Below are 18,384 nucleotides of genomic sequence, written 5' to 3'. Positions count from 1 at the left end.
ATATGACTTCACCTCTCATGTAATAGGCTATGGTGACTAAGTAATTTTTGGCATCTTTAGCTCCAACCCCTGGAATCCAGTAAGAATTCACCAATGTGTACAGTTTTCTGTTCCACTCAATTATAACAAAGCTTAACATACCATTTTTATCAACATAGATGTTTCTTTTTTTACTTTAGGCATTACTGGTGAGTTCTTCAATAAAATGAGGGTTCCTCTTTTTAGCTTGAAAGCCAGAACCTGCTAAAACCAAATAATTATTTAATAACAGTCTGTTTATATTTTTATTAAGTAAATTTGTTTCCTGTAGAAATTTATTTATTTATTTATTTTACATTTGTTAACCAGGGGTGTTTGACTGAGCCGAAAAGGCCCTTTTTCAGCAAAGGCCCAGGTAGAAAAGCTCCACAAAGAAAAATTACAGACACATTTAGTTATTTAGACATGATCAGTATACACACAAATTACAAGAGATGTTTTTACAGTGGTATGCGGCACATAAACAGTTACAGTGGAAAGAACAAACAAAAAAAATAATTTTAAAAATAAAGGTAATTAATAGATTTGTGGTGTACAGCTGAAATTTGGAACATAGGTAGAACACATACATAGTACACAGGTACAGTACATACATTGTAGATTAGCCAGTGTTTGTGAGTAAGATTGAAAACTATTATCAAGTGCTCTAGATTTAGTATGTATATGTTATCCACTTTCACTAGAAATACTATTTGAGCTTTCTGTGATTGCAAGTATTTGAACATACCTCTTTAGTGAATTATTCAATCCATTCATTTTAATAGATATGGATTTAAAATCAGCCATTTATATAAGAGAAAAAAACACATGTATAATGAAATCACATTTATGTACAGAACTTATTATATACTTTAAATATAACAATATGAAATCTTCAGCTATGGACAAAACATTTGAAACAAAAAAATGACCTAATAAAATAACTGTAAAACATTCTACCATGGAATAATGTATTCCTAGTTTGACTACCTCTCAAACTCCCCGTTAGACTAACGATGCTTAGCTTATGCTTCTGATTTATATTAATGTGTCTCATATTTTTAGTATGCCTCATCTTACGAAACCCCGTTAATGAGCTATTGAGAATAAGAAAAGTTTAACAGGAGTTCAGAATCTTTATAATAAGTTGACAAAACTGAATATCATTGCAATCATCTTGTCCTGTACCTCACATTATCTTCCTGGTCTACTATAGGGAGGAAGTTGGTTGTTATTTTCAGATTTATTAATTTATAGGTCATATGATTTTATATTTGTTCTATTTTATTTACTATGTGTAAAGTTGTTCAAAGCATCATAAGATCATAAATTAGTAGCAGGCTAAATGTCCTTGTGGGCCATTCCAAGCTCAGTCAATTACCCCATGTGAGAATCAAACTTTACACTTAGTGCCTATAAAGTAAACACCTTAACCACTATGATAACCTCTCATCATTGTTGACATATTTATATTCTTTAACTATATACATATTTACTTATTGTGATCTCTTTCTATTTCTGTTTGCATACTATGTCTTGTACTATTACTATATTCTGAGGTTTTATATTTTAGCTATAATCCTAGTGTAGAGTATCATATAATGCAACATTTATATTTATCCCTACATTTTTGATATTCTTTAATCTAGTACTACTGTTTATAGTTTCAGTCCTATTTTTTCCTTAAATGTTATGTCTAATGGTAACTGAAAAAACATCTGAAAAATCTTCCATTTTAAGATTCAAACTTTCCATAATTAATTGTTCTAAGATATTACGTTTTGCTATCATTAAAAAGAGACAATAACAGAGAAACACAATCCTAATTTTTTTTTATCAGAAGCATCATTCTATAGGCTAGTATATAAACTATCCTTTTGGTATACTGCAAGCATTCAGAACGATTTAATAACTGACAGTGATTTAGAATGCAATTCACTGTCTTTTGCTTATTATCTAATTTTTATTCATTGACATCTTAGCATAGGATTGAAAACGTTATGATTATTTACTTTTTAGACATGAAGAAGTAACCTGGAAAGTTCGTAGAATTTTCAGAACTCTCACAGCATTACAAACGTGCTCAGGACTCTAATTAAGTTGCTTCAAGCTGGTCTTCATAACAAGAGCTTGCAAATGAACAGTTTATCATCTACAATTAACACAAAAACATCCATGACTGAATCCAAGCCACCTGTACATTATACATCAATCCTGCAAACCCTTCCAAACCACTAAAAAACAATTAAAAAAAATTCAAAGTATATTTTATTTAAAGAAATAAAATGCAATGATTCAGTAAACACTATTTTTATGAGATGTTTAATATAAAGTAAAGTGGCACAGAATATAAACTTGGATTAAAAGAATGACAGTTATGTGTAATCCAGATTTAACTTGTAAAAGTGTGAATGTTACACTAATTATTTGATATCATTCCAATAGTAACTTTTCTATATGTAAGAAGCCATTTTTTTACTTTGCTTTTAACACAGCATAACTTTCCTGGGTGCTATTGCATGTCAAATATACTATCAGTAGCAAGCATTTAAAGCTATTTAATATCCAAGAGTGGTTAAGAATGCAACTCGCTGTCTTTCACTAATTATCTAATTTGTATTCATTGGCATCTTAGCATATGATTCAAAATATTATGATTATTTACTTTTAGACAGGAAGAAGTAACCTGGACAGTTTTTAGAATTTTCAGAACTTCCACACCATCACAAAAGTCTTCATGACTCTAATTAAGCTGCTTCAAGCTGGTCCTTATAACAAAGGCTTGCAAATGAACAGTTTGTCAACTATAATTCACATAAAAGCTTTCACAAGTGAATTGAAGCCACATTCTACATTGTAAATCAATCCCGCAAATGCTTCCAAACCACTAAAAACAATAAAAAATTGTTCAAAGTATGTTAACCACTAAAACGCTATTGTATTTAAAGAAATAACATTTAATGATTCAGCAAGCACTATTTGTATGAGATGTTTAATATAAAGCAGACTATCATTTTTTAAATGAGATACAGAATATAAACTTGCATTAAAAGAATCACACTTATGTGTGATTTGGGTTTAACCTGTAAAAGTTTGAATGTTATTCTAATTATTTGTTAATAGTCCAATAATAACTTTTATATATGTAAGAAACTATATTTTTTATACTTTGTTTATAACATAACATAACTTTCCTGGGTGCTATTGCATGTCAAGTATACTATCAGCAGCAAAGCATTCAGAACTATGTAATAACTGGCAGTGGCTTAGAATGCAATTCAGTCTTTTGCTTATTGTCTAGCTTGTATTCTTTGACATCTTAGCATATGATTCAAAATATTATCATTATTTACTTTTAGACAGCAATACATAACCTGGACAGTTCTTAGAATTTTTAGAACTACCACAGCATCACAAAAGTGTTCGTTCCAAAATGGTTTTCATAACAACAGCTTGAAAATGAACAGTCCATCAGTTGCAATTCATACAAAAATGCTGGCAAGTGAATCCAAGCCACTTCCACCCACACATCAATCCTTCAAACCCTTCTAAACCAAAAAAAAAAAAAAAAAAAAAAACAACAAAAAACATTTCAAAGTATCCTAACCACTAAAAATCCGTTGTATTTAAAGAAATAACATTTAATGATTCACTAAGCATGATATGTATGAGATGTTTAATCTAAAGCAGACTATCATTTTTAAAGGAGACATGACATAAACTTGCATTAAAAACTGTGATCCAGATTTAACTTCTAAAAGGGTGAACGTTAGTCTATTTATTTTATATCATTTCAATAGTAACTTTTCTATATGTAAAAAGCTATATTCTTTATACTTTGTTCATAAAACAGCATGTCTTTCCTGGGTGCTATTGCATATCAAGTATACTATCAGTAGCACACTACTGGACTATTTTAAGAACCCAAAATGTAAATTAACATGCTCTTTAGTGTCATTTGCTGCATCTTGTATTATATTTGATAGTACATTACTCAGCTATGCCAAGATATCAGAATATGTGCCACCTAACATAAGTTTCTTCATAACAATGAATAACTTTTAATAAAATGAATAGTTTAACCTTTTAAACTCTAAATGAAAATAAGTTGGTTTAATTTTATACAGAGCTAAAAGAATCAAACTCTAACATTTTAAAACGGAAATTAGTAACCATTTGAAGTATGGAAAGAAAGAACCTGTTTATAAGTATTCAGTTTTTGTCTTTTATTAACCATCTGTTGTTGCATTTCTCTTCAATGAAGTTGATGGATTACAGTCCACTTCTTCTGTTTTTTCTAGGATTTTAATTTTCTGTATAAAGTCCACTGCATCTTCCAAGGTGTTAAAATTCTTCTTTCCTTCTAGAAGGGGAATCCTTATTTTGCTGGAAACAAGAATTGTGCTTTGATATTGATTTTCTTTAAGCTTTTAACAAGTGCCACACGTGCTTTTCTCTTTGACGTCATTAATGTCGAATAATTATTGTCAAATCTTATAGTATTTTCTTTCATTTTAAGTGGATATTAAGTCCATGCAGCTTTTAAAACTAAATCCTTATCTTGACTTGAGAAAACTCTTACAATCACTGACCTTGGTGATGGTGTTTTGAGTCAGAAAGTGATCTGTGTGCCCTTTCGATGCCAAAGGAAAAAGCTTCAGGCAGGTTCAAAGTTTTAGGCAGCCTGGTATTAAGGAATTGAATCAAAGTGTGTCCCTCTTCTTTTTCAGTAATCCCATAAATCCTGAAGTTATTCTTTTTAGATCTGATCTCTAAGTTTTCTATTTTTCCCCAGAGTAAGTTGTTGATTTCAGAAGAAATTCAGTGTTGTTCTCATTTTCAAGTAATCTTCAATCAAAATCAGACACTGTCTCTTCTATACGAGATTTGAATGATTGTTGTTTAAGAGATTCACTAAGCACTTCAACATTGCTCTTTAAAATTGTCCATTTTGCTTTCTAGTTTATCTATCTCTACAGATAACTCACTGAAGTTGCTTAGTATAATCCGTATGTCTTTTTCCACAGCACTGTCCTGTACACTGGGCTTAGGGTGCCTCATTCTGAGACAATTAGTTCTTTCAACTTTTCTTGACAGGAAAAAGCAGTCAAAGGTGTTTCAAACTTGCTATTTTTTAAGCTCCAGCAGATGTTCAACTATAAAGCCATCAATGTTTGATACTTTTTAAATAAAAAATCCTCAGAGATGTTAAAATGAAGCAGAGATAAAAAAAGGTGCTAACTGTTCACCATTTTGGCTACATCCCTTTTTTGTTTTGATGACAACAATAACAATGATTTTATAAGAACAATATAAGGCTTAAGTGTTTTATACATTTAAGCACTGATATTTGCTAATGGCATGTCTCCCCATACCTTGTATTGTGTAATTACACTAACAGTGATTATATTCCTTCTGTTATCCTGTACCCTACAATAATATTTGTATTTGAATTCCATGATAGTTTTCCATTTATTTATTTATTCATTTATTGCTTTACAGGCTGAACTTCAAAATCCTGTTGAAAATGGTGGAAGAGGTAAGTGTTGTTTAGTGTGCTTCTTATAGCAGTGGTCCTTCTTTTTTCAAAACAGGTTTATTGTTTTAACATATAAGAGAAATATCATAACAATTTTATACAAGTAATTAAAAATAGGTATTATTATAATATTCAACAAAACAACTAAAGTATTTACAAAGACATCCACTACATTCAGATCAATTAATTAAACTAAAATACCATGCTATTGAAATTAAAATTTTTTTAACAAATTTTGTAAATTATCCCATACAATAAAATAAGATGTTTTTCTATTTGTTCTAGTCCTAATTGTGTTTATTTCCATATGGCACACTATATTCATAACATTTTTAAATTCATTGAACGAAGGAGGTGTATCTGAAATCCAATTTCTAGTTATTATTTTCCTAGCCACTGCTAGAATAGACCATAACAAGGGAAGCTTAACCTTTTTAACACTTTGAGGTACAGGTATGTTGAATAATATAAGAGATTTAGAAATAATGAAATTATCTGTAAAAAGAGCCTGCAAAAATTCATTAATTGGCTTCCAGTATTCTTTCAATTTTATACAGTCATAAAACATATGAGCCCAGTCAGCATTAATTTCTACATTACATCTCTTACATAGATTATCTTTATTATTTATTTTATTCATCATCAAAGGTGTATAAAAAGATCTATGTAAAAATTTCCATGTATAAAGTCTCCAGACAATGGAAGACGTAGTTCTATAAGCAGATTCCAATATATATTGTTTATCTTGTTCATAGGTTCATAGGTTCATAGGTTCATACTAGGCTATCTGCCCAAGGGCATTTATAAGCCTAGCCCATAGTTATGTGGCTTTCGCCACCCCTTTAGTTTGAATAAAAACTATGCCTATCATTTTTCTGTGCCTCTGTCAAGCAGTGACACTGAAGTAATCCCTGGGGTATATCTGCGATCTCCCATCCATTGGTCAAGATTCGTCTTGAACAAGGCCAGCGAGGTGCTCTGCCTCACATGTACCGGGATTTTGTTCCACAGCATAGGGAGTCTCTGGGTGATGAATCTGTCCCTCCAGCACGTTCTATTTATAACCGTGTCAAGGTTTAAGTCTCCCCCTCTTGTGGTTCTGAGGGATCTAGATTTTTTTGAGGTGAAACATATTCATCAAATCTGGGTTTGACATGGCCTTATATGTCAGGCACAGGTCACCTCTGAGCAAGCGGTATGAGACTGAATAAAGCTGGAGTTCTTTCAGTCGGGCAGCATAAGACATATTTTTGAGACCCTTTATCCTTTTGGTGAGGAACTTTTGGGGCCTTTCAAGCTGCATCAGGTGTCTGGTCAGATACATTCCGAACGGGGCATTGTACTCAATCATAGGTCTAATGAGTGATGAGTACAGGGGACGATGACCTCCCTTGATCTAGATGTGAATCCCTTCATGATCAGGTGGGCGATATAGAAGGTTTTCCTAACTACTTTAGCAACATGAGTGTCAAACGAAAGACTACTGTCAACTTGGGTCCCCAGATCCCTGATGACTTTTCTGTGCTCAGTGGATTGTCACCTATATGGTAGCTAGGGGTAACCTTGTTTTTCCCGAAGGGTATGACTATGCATTTTTTGGTGTTTAACTTCAGGCCATGGCTCTGGCACCAGTTATCCGTTTCTGTGAGGCCCTTCTGGAGGATATCTGTGTCAGATGTGTTTTCGACTATGGCCCAGTTTGAAGTCATCTGCAAACTTTGTCAGCCATAACCCTCCTGTGTTTGCTTGTACTTCAGAAAAGTAGATGCCGAACAAGAGTGGACCCAGGACTGAGCCCTGTGGGACACCACTTGTGACAGGCTTTGAGTCTGACATGGCTCCAGGCAACTCTGACCCTGTGGGTTCTGTCGCTTAGCCAGTTTGCAACCCATCTTGTGATGTATGGGTTTACATTCAAGCTGATGAGTTTTTCGATGATACCTGAGTGGGGTATTGTGTCGAAGGCCTTTGCCAGGTCAAGGTAGGCTGTATGGACTGCCTTTCCCTCATCAATGGCCTTGGTGACTGTCTCGAAAAGTCAACCAAGTTTAAGAGGCAGGATCTGCCTTTGACAAAGCCAAACTGGGTTGGATCCAAAGTCTGCAAGTTCCCTATGTCTTTATTTATGAGTTCCATTATGATCCTCTCCATGGCTTTGCAGATAAGGCTTGTCAAGCTAATGGGGCGGTAATTTCCAGGGTCTGTGGAGGCACCGCCTTATGAAGTGGGACCACAGTCGCCGCGCCACTCCTTGGGTACGTATCCTGAGGTGAGGCTAAGATTAAACAGCTGTCCTAACTGTGGGTTTAATTCCTCGTTGAGTTCATGAAGCACACAGCCGGGGACACCATCCGGTCCCATGGATGCTGTGTTTTTCGCCTTAGTGAGGGCAGTTCTCACCTCGGTGTTGGAGATGTTTGGGGCTACAATCCTCTGGAATAGATATCTCTCCATTTGGGGGGAGGGGAGAAGTTTGCACTGAACCTGTCAGCCAGTATGTTAGCAATGTGTGTAGGTTCAGTAATTTTCACATCATTTTGAACTAATTCTGAGCATATCTGGGAGTTTCCTCCTAGGTTTCTAACATAGCTAAAGAAGGCCTTATGATTGTCTTTAGAGTCCTTGGCGATTTTTCTCTCAAAATTTGCCTTTGATGATTTTATGAGAGCTGTTAGTTTTTACTTATAATGATCAAAAGTGTCTTACCTTTCAAGGATTTTGCTCTATCTTGTAGTAGCTTCCTCCATTTGTTGTAGAGCTTGTTTATGGCTGGGGTCCACCAGACTGGACGCTTGCCTTTGGTACAGAGAGTCTTAGTTTTGTTTGGGATTGCCTGATCCATGCAGTCCTGTAGGTGCTGGTAGAAGGCATTTGTAAGTGATTCAGCGGTTTGAGTAATGTTTACCACTGGCTCAGGGGCCTTAAAGGAGACCACACTAGTTTTTAGAAGTGTGAAATCGGCTTTTGAGAAGTTTTTCACTGTGGTCTTTTTGTTTCAGGTGGGGGCGGGATGAGGACCTCCAGCGAGATTAGTTTATGATCTGATCTCACCAGTGAGGGGTATACTTCCGGTGTTGAACATTTTGATCCCATGTTCGTGATGATGAGATCAAGTATGTTTTCACCTCTTGTGGGGATGGTGACTAGTTGTTCCATGGCATTTGAGTTTATGAACTCCAGGAATCTTTGGGTTAGAGTGTTCGGGCTTGAGTAGTGTTCCCAGTCTATATTAGGGTAGTTGAAGTCACCTAGTATGATGGTGTTTGGAGATACATTTATCCCTCCAATGTTTTCAGGAAGGCCATGTGAGGTTCCTGAGTTTGAGAGGGTGGCCTGTAACATGCTACAAATTGCAGAGCAGTCTTGCCTATGGTTAATTGCACCTGGATGGTCTCCGATGCATCGTGCATTGCCACCAACCTTGAGGTGTGGGTGTCCTTTATGAATATGGACACCCCCCCTCCTTTCTTGGTGTTGTCCGGATTTTGGGGCCGGAACGCATGATATGAGGTGAAACCTGTTAGTGCTGGGGTGCTCTCAGGAGCCTTGAACCAGGTTTCTGTCACAGCACAGACATCGATGTTCTCCATATTGAGAAGGGCCTCGAGTGCGTGCATCTTGAGATTGAGACTTCTGGCATTGAGCAGCATTACCCTTAGTTTTTTTCCTTTTTGGTGTTCTAGGGTGGTAGGTTTAGAATTTGAGCCTTGCCTAAAAAAGGCACTATGTTGATTTGGTGGGTCCCCATTAATAGAAGTGAAATAATTCCAGTATGAATCTACACTGTAAAAAGTTTCTTGTCTGATAACTTTATGTATGTATGAAAGTTTACCTTTATCAGAAACTTTATGTTGTAAATTTAATATCAAGTAATCAATCAGTGTTGGAATAGATTCTTTAACAGTTATAGACATTAAATCTATTTTATTAATGAGATGTTGTCTAAAGGTCTGAACCTCTAACCAGCAAGTTTCTCTTAGATCAAATTCTTGTTTTAAGAAATCTAGATTTTTAACTTTATTATCAGATATCAACTGATACCAGTACTTTAGATCATTATCTATAGCTAAATGAGTTCCTTCAGATGTAGATGACAAAAGCATACCCTGAGTATACATTATAGGAAATACAATAAAATTCCATTCCCTATACTTAGGGTGCATGAATATAAAGTTACAATAACTAATAATAATATTTAATGGGTAACAAACCATATGTTTAGGTGTAATAGGTGAAGTACAAAATTCCTTTAGTAACCATAACATGGAGTTATTTACAATCATATTTTTATGTGTTAAGGAGATTTTCATGAAGTGTATACTAATTAGCTCCCAATAATCTTTCCATTTTGTGACATATGACTGATCTATTAATAAAGTAATAACTTTTACAATAGAAGAGATAGTATATAAATTAAAGTCTGGAAAAGAAATACCCCCTTGAGACCAGCTATTAGTATGTTTCTTTAATGCAATCCTAGGTCTATTAGGTGCCCATAAGAAATTTAACATTAGTGTGCTCAGTTTCTTGATAATTATTTTTGTAGGTGGAAGTATTATTGATTGTATTAAGTATAAAATCTCTTGGGGAATATTATCATTTTAATAATTGTAAGTCTCTCCTCCATAGTAAAAAACATATTATTCCAGGTATTAAAAAGATTTTGTATATTAAGAAAACAGGTATTATAATTATTATATATAATAGATTTAATATCTTTAGATAGTATTATACCTAAATAAGTTATCTGACCTGAATTGGGTACATATTTAGTAAAATCACTAATGAGAATATTTTTTCGTGTATATATAGGTAGTATTTTAGTTTTTCTTCATTGAATATTAAACCAGAAATACTTTTAAAATTCATCATGTTATCAAATAGAGACTGTATAGAAGAATTAGATCCTGCTGATGTAATTAGAACATCATCTGCAAAAAGTTGAATTTTGGATGTTGTATTTGCATCTATTTCAAAACCCTCTATGTCAGTACTGTTTCTGATCAAATTAGCCCAAGGCTCCATTACTAAAGTGAATAATAGTGGAGAAAGTGGACATCCTTGTTTTGTACCTTTAAGAATGGGTATTTTGTGTGAAACATATGTTCCTACCTTAATATAAGCCAACGTTCCTTTGTATAAATGTTCAATTAGATTTACAAATGCATCCGAGAAGTTTGTGCACTTCATTAAGGTAAACAGATAGTCCCAACTTACTGAATCAAATGCTGAACTTGTATCAAGACTAATAAGTGTTAAATCTTTCTTTTTCCTATTTGCAAAATCTATTAATGTTAAAGTTCTTCTTATATTATCAAAAGTATTTCTATTTACAATGAAGCCTGTCTGATCTATATCTATAATCCAGGAGATGATTGTCTTCAATCTATCAGCAAAGATATTCATAAACATTTTATAATCAACATTAAGTAATGAGATGGGCCGATATGAAGAACATCTAGTTGGATCTTTATTAGGTTTTAAAATTGGTGAAATAAATGTATATTGCCAAGATGGGGGTTATTAACTCAGTTTGGGCCAAAATAAAAACCTTATGTATTAATGAATATGTATTTTTAGAAAGGATTTTATATATCTCTGGTATAATACCATCATTACCCGGTGCTTTGTTTGATTTAAGCTTATTTATTTGTGTAATAACTTCTGTATATGAAATACCCTTGTCCAATAGTTTAATCTGTTGTTTATTAAGCTTTTTATTCATATTTGTGGTTATAAACTCCTTTATTTTATCTTTAGGTTCCATGTTAATATTATTATGGTTAATTTTGTGAAAGTGATTTCTAAATTCATCTAGTATTTCTGGTATACTAGAAACATTCTTCTTTTCCTTAGAGAAAAGATTTCTTTGATATGGTTTTGTTTATTCAACCTTTTGTTTTATTTTTAAGTTTATGTAAGTATTTGGGGCTTATTGAATAAGACAATAACTTGTATTTCTCTAAAGTTATTTTAACTTTATGAGTTAACATTTCTTTGTATTTCTCATTTAGTTTGTTTATTTCTTCAATAACTTTCTTGTCCATAATATTTTCTTTATTATTATGTTTATAAGAGTCTAATTTACTTTGAATATCTAACAATTCCTTATCCCAAGATTTCCTTTTATTATTATACCATCTGATACTTTGTCCATATAGATATGATTTTAAGGCATCCCAAACATAAACAATGGAGACTTCAGGAGTGTTATTTATGTCTAAAAAATGTTTTACTTCTGAAAGTATATATTCTTTATAGTCTTTTAGTTGAGTTAAGTATGCTGGTATCCTTTTGATCTGAACATTATGAGTATTTTTTATCATGAATTCAAAAACAATTGAATTATGATCAGATATAGGACATGAAATGATTTTGGAATTAATTAAATCTGTTACCATCTGGTTAGAAATAAAGACTCTATCTATTTTTGAATAAGTTTTGTATCTGTTAGAAAAAAGGGTGTATGGTAATGATTTTGAATCTATCTGATTATTAATATCATTCAAATGATAAGAATTAGCAAAATCCTTTAAATGTTTTGCATTAGATGTAATTCTTCCCTTTCCTATAGTGGTAGTATCACTTTCATGTAGTATATAATTAAAGTCACCAGCTAAAATAATATCTCCTATAGAGAATGATATGATCTTATCAAGATGATGTTTCACTGTATTAATACCAATTCCAGGTATCCAATATACATTAATTAAAGTGTAAGTCTTCCCATTAATTTGTATTGTAACCATACAAAACATTCCTTTGTCATCCTGATAAGACTTAATGGTTTTAGGAATGGGCATACTTTTATTCCATAAAATAGCCACTCCTCTTTTTTTCTGAGTGTGCTCTGAACTAACCAGTACTGTATATTTGTTTGTGGCTAGTTTATCAATATCTTTTTCAAGAGATGGGTTTCTTGTAGGAAGACTAAGTTGGCCTTATGTAAATTAATGCATCTTATTAGGCTTGCCCTTTTACATGGATTATTCAATCCATTAATGTTTAAAGAAATTCCTTTTAAAGATGTCATTTGGCATTTTTAAAACTTAAGAATCTTATGATCAAAATAACAAATAACAAGATAAGTAATGTTACATCTCCTCCTTTAGGTGTACCTTTAAATATAGCTGTATTTATTGAATCTCTTATGGGATTTCGTATAGGATTCAATTTTGTTTGTAGTGACAATGAATGTACAAAATATATTGTGGATGTCAAAACTATATACAAATAACAATGAACAAGTGAAACTAATGTAAGGATTAAACCTTGCATCCAGCCTGGAGTTGTAAACTCCAACTTAGAGTAGTATTTACCACTCAAGTTAACCCCTACCCTAAGCAGCAGTACGTCAGCTACCACCTTATCAATTTAATACTAGTTATATTTAACTGAAGTTAACAGTTTTCAATTCAATTATCTAGCAAGACAAGACTACACATTTGGTAAAACAGCATCATATAAACTAAAATAAACCTTTTTTTTTTTTAAAAACTGTTCATACTACTATATACATCCATGTAATATAAAACACTTGTATTCAAATAGCATTCAAATAATCTTGATGTTAGAAATCAAGAGGAGAGAAAAATAAGTTCTAACATTCATTTAAATCAAAAACTTTGGCTAATATGATTCAGACATTACATATATTAGGATGCATCTATTTTCTGTCATGTAAATACAGTTAACAGCTTCCAAAAACCTTGAATTGCTTGTATATGAGCATTTACTCAAACTCATTATTGCCAATAGAATAAAATATTGTATTCATAGAAATTGTTATAAATCATACTTCATAGTTAAGCAGATTCTCAGAAACATTTATATACATATCTACATACACACACATACACACACACACACACACACACACATATATATATATATACATATATACACACATACACACACATATACACATATATATATATATATATATATATATATATATATATATATATATACACATGTATACACACACACACATACACACACACACACATATACACACGCACATACACACACACACAAACACACACACATACACACACACACATACACACACATACATACACACACACACACATACATATATATATATATATCTGATCTCACTGAGTTGTATCTTTACTGAGCACCATCTTACATTGCTGTCCCTTCAATAAATCTGTCTGCTTTATACAAAATAATGCACAGCAAACACATTTTAGTAACCAGATTTTACAAACATGCTATACTACTGCTTTAAAATATATCACATGACAATTTCTTCCAGTATAGAGTTATAAAATTATTTGTGCTTGTCAATCAGATGAATTAAATGAGTTATATTAATGTATATGTTTGGGACATAGGTTTTTAACACATATTTTTAATCTGCTATTCCTGTATCTGTGATGTGTCAGTATGATATCTAGGTCAAAGGTAAGACCAGCTGATTTCAGCTTCTCTGTGAGAATTCTGAGAATTGAAGCTTTTGAAGTAGCTCATGGACACTGTGCATGAGACAGCCCACATCCCAGATTGTCTCTTTTAACATTTTGGCGGGAAACTTATTAAAAACTAGTGACAAACATTCATTTAGCAGTGTAAATGCATTTAAACATGACAAAACCTTCACAATGCATTCTACAGGTCATTACAGACTCTATGTAAGTGAAATCAAGCCCAAAATTATTAATAAGTAACAAAACTCAACATTTTTGTCCCAACTCAACTCCTATGCGAATCTTATTATTTACTGTGTCTATATGATCAAAAGTATTTCTATATATTAATAAAAAAAAGAAAAAGAGAGTAGAAAGTAAAAGGGTGTAAGGCAGAAATAAAAAAAAATGTAAGAGAAAGCTATAAGAAGTATATACAATAGAATATTACTTACTGTTTATATTAATAGAGTTAAAAATAAAACATATTATTTACTATTATTTAGTTCTAATTATTATTAGTTAAAGCATGACAGATTATTTACAAACAAGCATAAGCAGTGTAATCAAGAAAGTATAATTAGGTAGTGTCATTCCTGTATCTGTGATGTGTCAGTGTGATATCTAGGTCAAAGGTGAGACTAGCTGCTTTCAGCTTCTCTGTGAGAATTCTGAGAGTTGAAGCTTTTGAAGTAGCTCATGGACACTGTGCATGAGACAGCCCACATCCCAGATTGTCTCTCTTAACATTTTGGCGGAAACTTATTAAAAACTAGTGACAAACATTCATTTAGCAGTGTAAATGCATCTAAACATGACAAAACCTTCACAATGCATTCTACAGGTTATTACAGACTCTATGTAAGTGAAATCAAGCCCAAAATTATTAATAAGTAACAAAACTCAACATTTTTGTCCCAACTCAACTCCTATGCAAATCTTATTATTTACTGTGTCTATATGATCAAAAGCATTTCTATATATTAATAAAGAAAAGAAAAGAGAGTAAAAAGTAAAAGGGTGTAAGGCAGAAATAAAAAAAATGTAAGAGAAAGCTATAAGAAGTATATACCATAGAATGTTACTTACTGTTTATATTAATAGAGTTAAAAATAAAACATATTATTTACTATTATTTAGTTCTAATTATTATTAGTTAAAGCATGACAGATTATTTACAAACAAGCATAAGCAGTGTAATCAAGAAAGTATAATTAGGAATAGCATTTGAAGAACATATAAACTTTTAAAGGAAAAAAATGTATCAAATTACTGACCTTATTTTTCCTCTTCAGAAAGAGAAACAAGTTAAATCACAGCTTGCCATTAAATCTCCAGATATTTTGACTAGTTATGAAACAAAACATTTCTTTGCACACAGAGAATAACTTTGATTAAATATTTTTCAAAATATTTGTTGCTTCTTGGAAATGCAGGAACTATATTTAAAAAGATTAATAATAAAATAAAATGATGAGAGAGAAAAAAAACATAGTACAAATCATTTGTTTTTTAGTCTCTTCTTCTTCTCTGAAGTCTTCCACAAAGTTTCAGTTGCCAGTCTCTTTAACGAAGGACTAGCCCATTCCATTTCTTCTATTTTTTCCAAAATCTTATTTTTTGATAAACAGTAAAGCAGAGTCTAAGTCATCGAAAATTTTAGGACCATCAGGAAGGAAGATTTTAAGCTTGGCAGGAAACAGAAGGTATGTTTTAAACTGTGCTTTTTAAGCTCCCTTATTAGTGGCAGAAAAACTTTTCTTTTAGCTAATACCATGGAAGAATAGTCATTGTCAAAACGCACAGTTGTTTCATTAATCTTAACAGGAGCTTTAGCCCAAGCAGATTTAAGAACCATCTCTTTAACAAAAGATGATAGAAATCTAACTATAACTGATCTAGGATAGTTTTTGTTAGAGTTAGTATTAGCTATAGATCTATGTGCTCTTTCGATACCAAAAGAGAATGCTTCTGGTAAATCTAAAGTTTTAGGGAGCCATGTTGTTAAAAAAGAAGTAATATTGTTACCTTCAATATTTTCTGGCAGTCCAAAAATCCTAATGTTATTGCGCCTAGATCTATTTTCCAGGTCATCCAGCTTTGTTTGTAAATGTGTATTTTGTTTCAGCAGAAACTCAATGTTGATTTCCTCTTCTTGTATTCTATTTTCCATGTCATTCACAGCTTCTTCTATGCCTGTCATCTGGATCTTCTGTTGTTGCAGGTCCATATGTAACAAGTCTATTTGTTTTGTAGTTTTTCTATGAAAGTGTCTATTTTAGTATCCATTTTATCCATCTTAGCAGTAAGTTGCTGGACTATAATTATCAGAGACTGAAGTTCTTTCTTGATGCTGGAGTCTTGAGAATTTGTCTTACTGGAACTCATTTCAGACTGATAAACTGACAGGAAAATTTCCAAAGTAATTTCTGACAGGAATATTATTAAGATTTCCTTTCTTTTTTAGATATAGTTCAAGAACTATATAAAACAAACATATTTAGAAAGAAAATTACTTCAAAAATTAATTTTTTAAGTAATTAATTCCTGTCAATGTAATGAAATTGGTGGAGCTGAAGAAATCTGCTGCTATCCTGTGTTCATCCTTGGCCACGCCCCAGCAGTGGTCTTTCTGAAGAACTTAAACTCAATAAACAGTGTCACAGTAACCAGTATCTGCTTTGCAATAACAGCTCACATCTCTCAACTGCCTTTCAGCAATAAAAGTAAATTACACAATGGACATGTAAATTCAAGACATTTGGCAGACTTGATAGCTACTGACAGTGACAATGTCACAGAATAGCACTGCAGCATTTATATCAACCACAGAAAAACAATAACATTAGAAATTATTTATTATATAATAGCAGCAAAGCACAAAAAAATGGTGGTGCAAAATAACATCTCTCCTGGGAGTTCAAAACATATAGCTTTGACTCAGGTTTTAACTTACTGAAGGAATGATGTCATTGACTGATCTTATTTCATGACGGTACATTATGAGTTATGCCTTTTTATTACACAAAAGGCATCAAAATTCAGATTAATTTTACTGTTGTGTATTCATTTTACTGTTGTGTATTAATTTTACTATTGTGTATATCTGGTACGGCAATGAAGAGAACATGAGCCATGACGGAAGGTGTGTAAATTACAGAGCACGAAATAAACAGAGCGTTTAAGAGAAATCTTTCCATGATGTACTTTCTAGATATATGCCACATAAAACACTCTTTACTATATACAGTAGTCAAATTATAGTGTTATTATCTTGGGTATTAATAAGTAGTTTAAGTTAGCCTGTCTAGCACCTTACCTCTTGAACTGACATTTACAACTATCCAGAACAAAGTAAAATGCACATCACATTAATTAAGAAAAAAAGTCAATTTTTATTACCTGAAATTCTGAGAATTATAACTGTGATTGTTAAGTGAAATTTTCAGTGGCTGACAGATTTATTATTATATTTTTAGTATGTCAATATATAGGCAAAGCAGTGCAGAAAACAAAGTGACAATTTTAAAAAGTAGTAAAAATCATTCTAGGTTATGTGACCTAAAATGACAAATTCCATGAAATTCTCATGCTTTTTCAGTACTCAGATATTTTGTTGTATGTGTGTGTGTGTGTGTGTGTGTGTGTGTGTGTGTGTGTGTGTGTGTGTGTGTGTGTGTGGGTGCATGTGTGCAAACGAACATCTGCTTGCCTGTCTACAGATGTGTAGAATTACAAACCAAAACCACTGAACAAACCAGCACCATTGCTATGGAGCCCCTACTAGTGGAAATCTGATTTGCTGACAAGGTTCTCTGCAAATCCTCATTTTCCTATTGCTAATATTTCCTCCCATATACTGCAAGAAACCTTGCACAATTCTATTATATTCTTGGTATTTATTTTGTACTTTACCTATTAAAGCTGCAGTTTCAATAAAGGCCTGGAATAATTTACGTGGCTGACAAGGGCCACAACCTTTAAATATTGCCTCAGTGTCATCAATATTTAAAGTAAATTGTTATCAGCAATATGGGATTTGAATCCCTCTTCTGGTTCTATCACAATGCAAAGGACAATTGGCCTTAAGCATGTACAGTAGTTATGGACTGCTGCCTTAGGTGATAGTCAAGCCCTCCCACACCCACATGAGCTTAATACTGCAGAGATCCCCCACAGTAACACAAACGTGACCAAAAATATTTTGCACACAGACACTTATATGACATTTTCCTACAATGATGGTAAATAGTAACACTTTAGCATCAATGCCCTCCCTTCCCAAGTTCATCTTAAACTGCCATAAGTTACCCAAAATTAGCAAGATGAAAACATAACTTTCTATTTACTTATAGAATAAGAAAGCATTTAAATGTTTAAAGGATATCAGTTAGT

At 32.6% G+C, this 18,384-nt stretch overlaps 1 protein-coding gene across 6 annotated transcripts in view; it reads left to right on the top strand.

The window, feature by feature from the left end:
• The window catches only part of LOC122811036 (tyrosine-protein kinase HCK-like), a 422,299-nt gene that overhangs the window by 195,503 nt on the left and 208,412 nt on the right, over window positions 1–18,384 (top strand). For all 6 annotated transcript variants that reach the window (XM_044082566.1, XM_044082565.1, XM_044082562.1 and 3 more), the window contains one exon: window positions 5,521–5,557. In XM_044082566.1, coding sequence (XP_043938501.1) covers window positions 5,521–5,557 — 37 coding nt within the window. The remainder of the gene's footprint in view (window positions 1–5,520; window positions 5,558–18,384) is intronic.

This window comes from Protopterus annectens, chromosome 9.part0 (assembly GCF_019279795.1).
Source record: "Protopterus annectens isolate FY-2018-M chromosome 9.part0, PAN1.0, whole genome shotgun sequence".
NCBI lineage: Eukaryota > Metazoa > Chordata > Ceratodontiformes > Protopteridae > Protopterus > Protopterus annectens.
The sequence above is the reverse complement of the archived record's forward strand: the minus strand, read 5'-3'. Positions and strand labels throughout refer to the sequence as shown.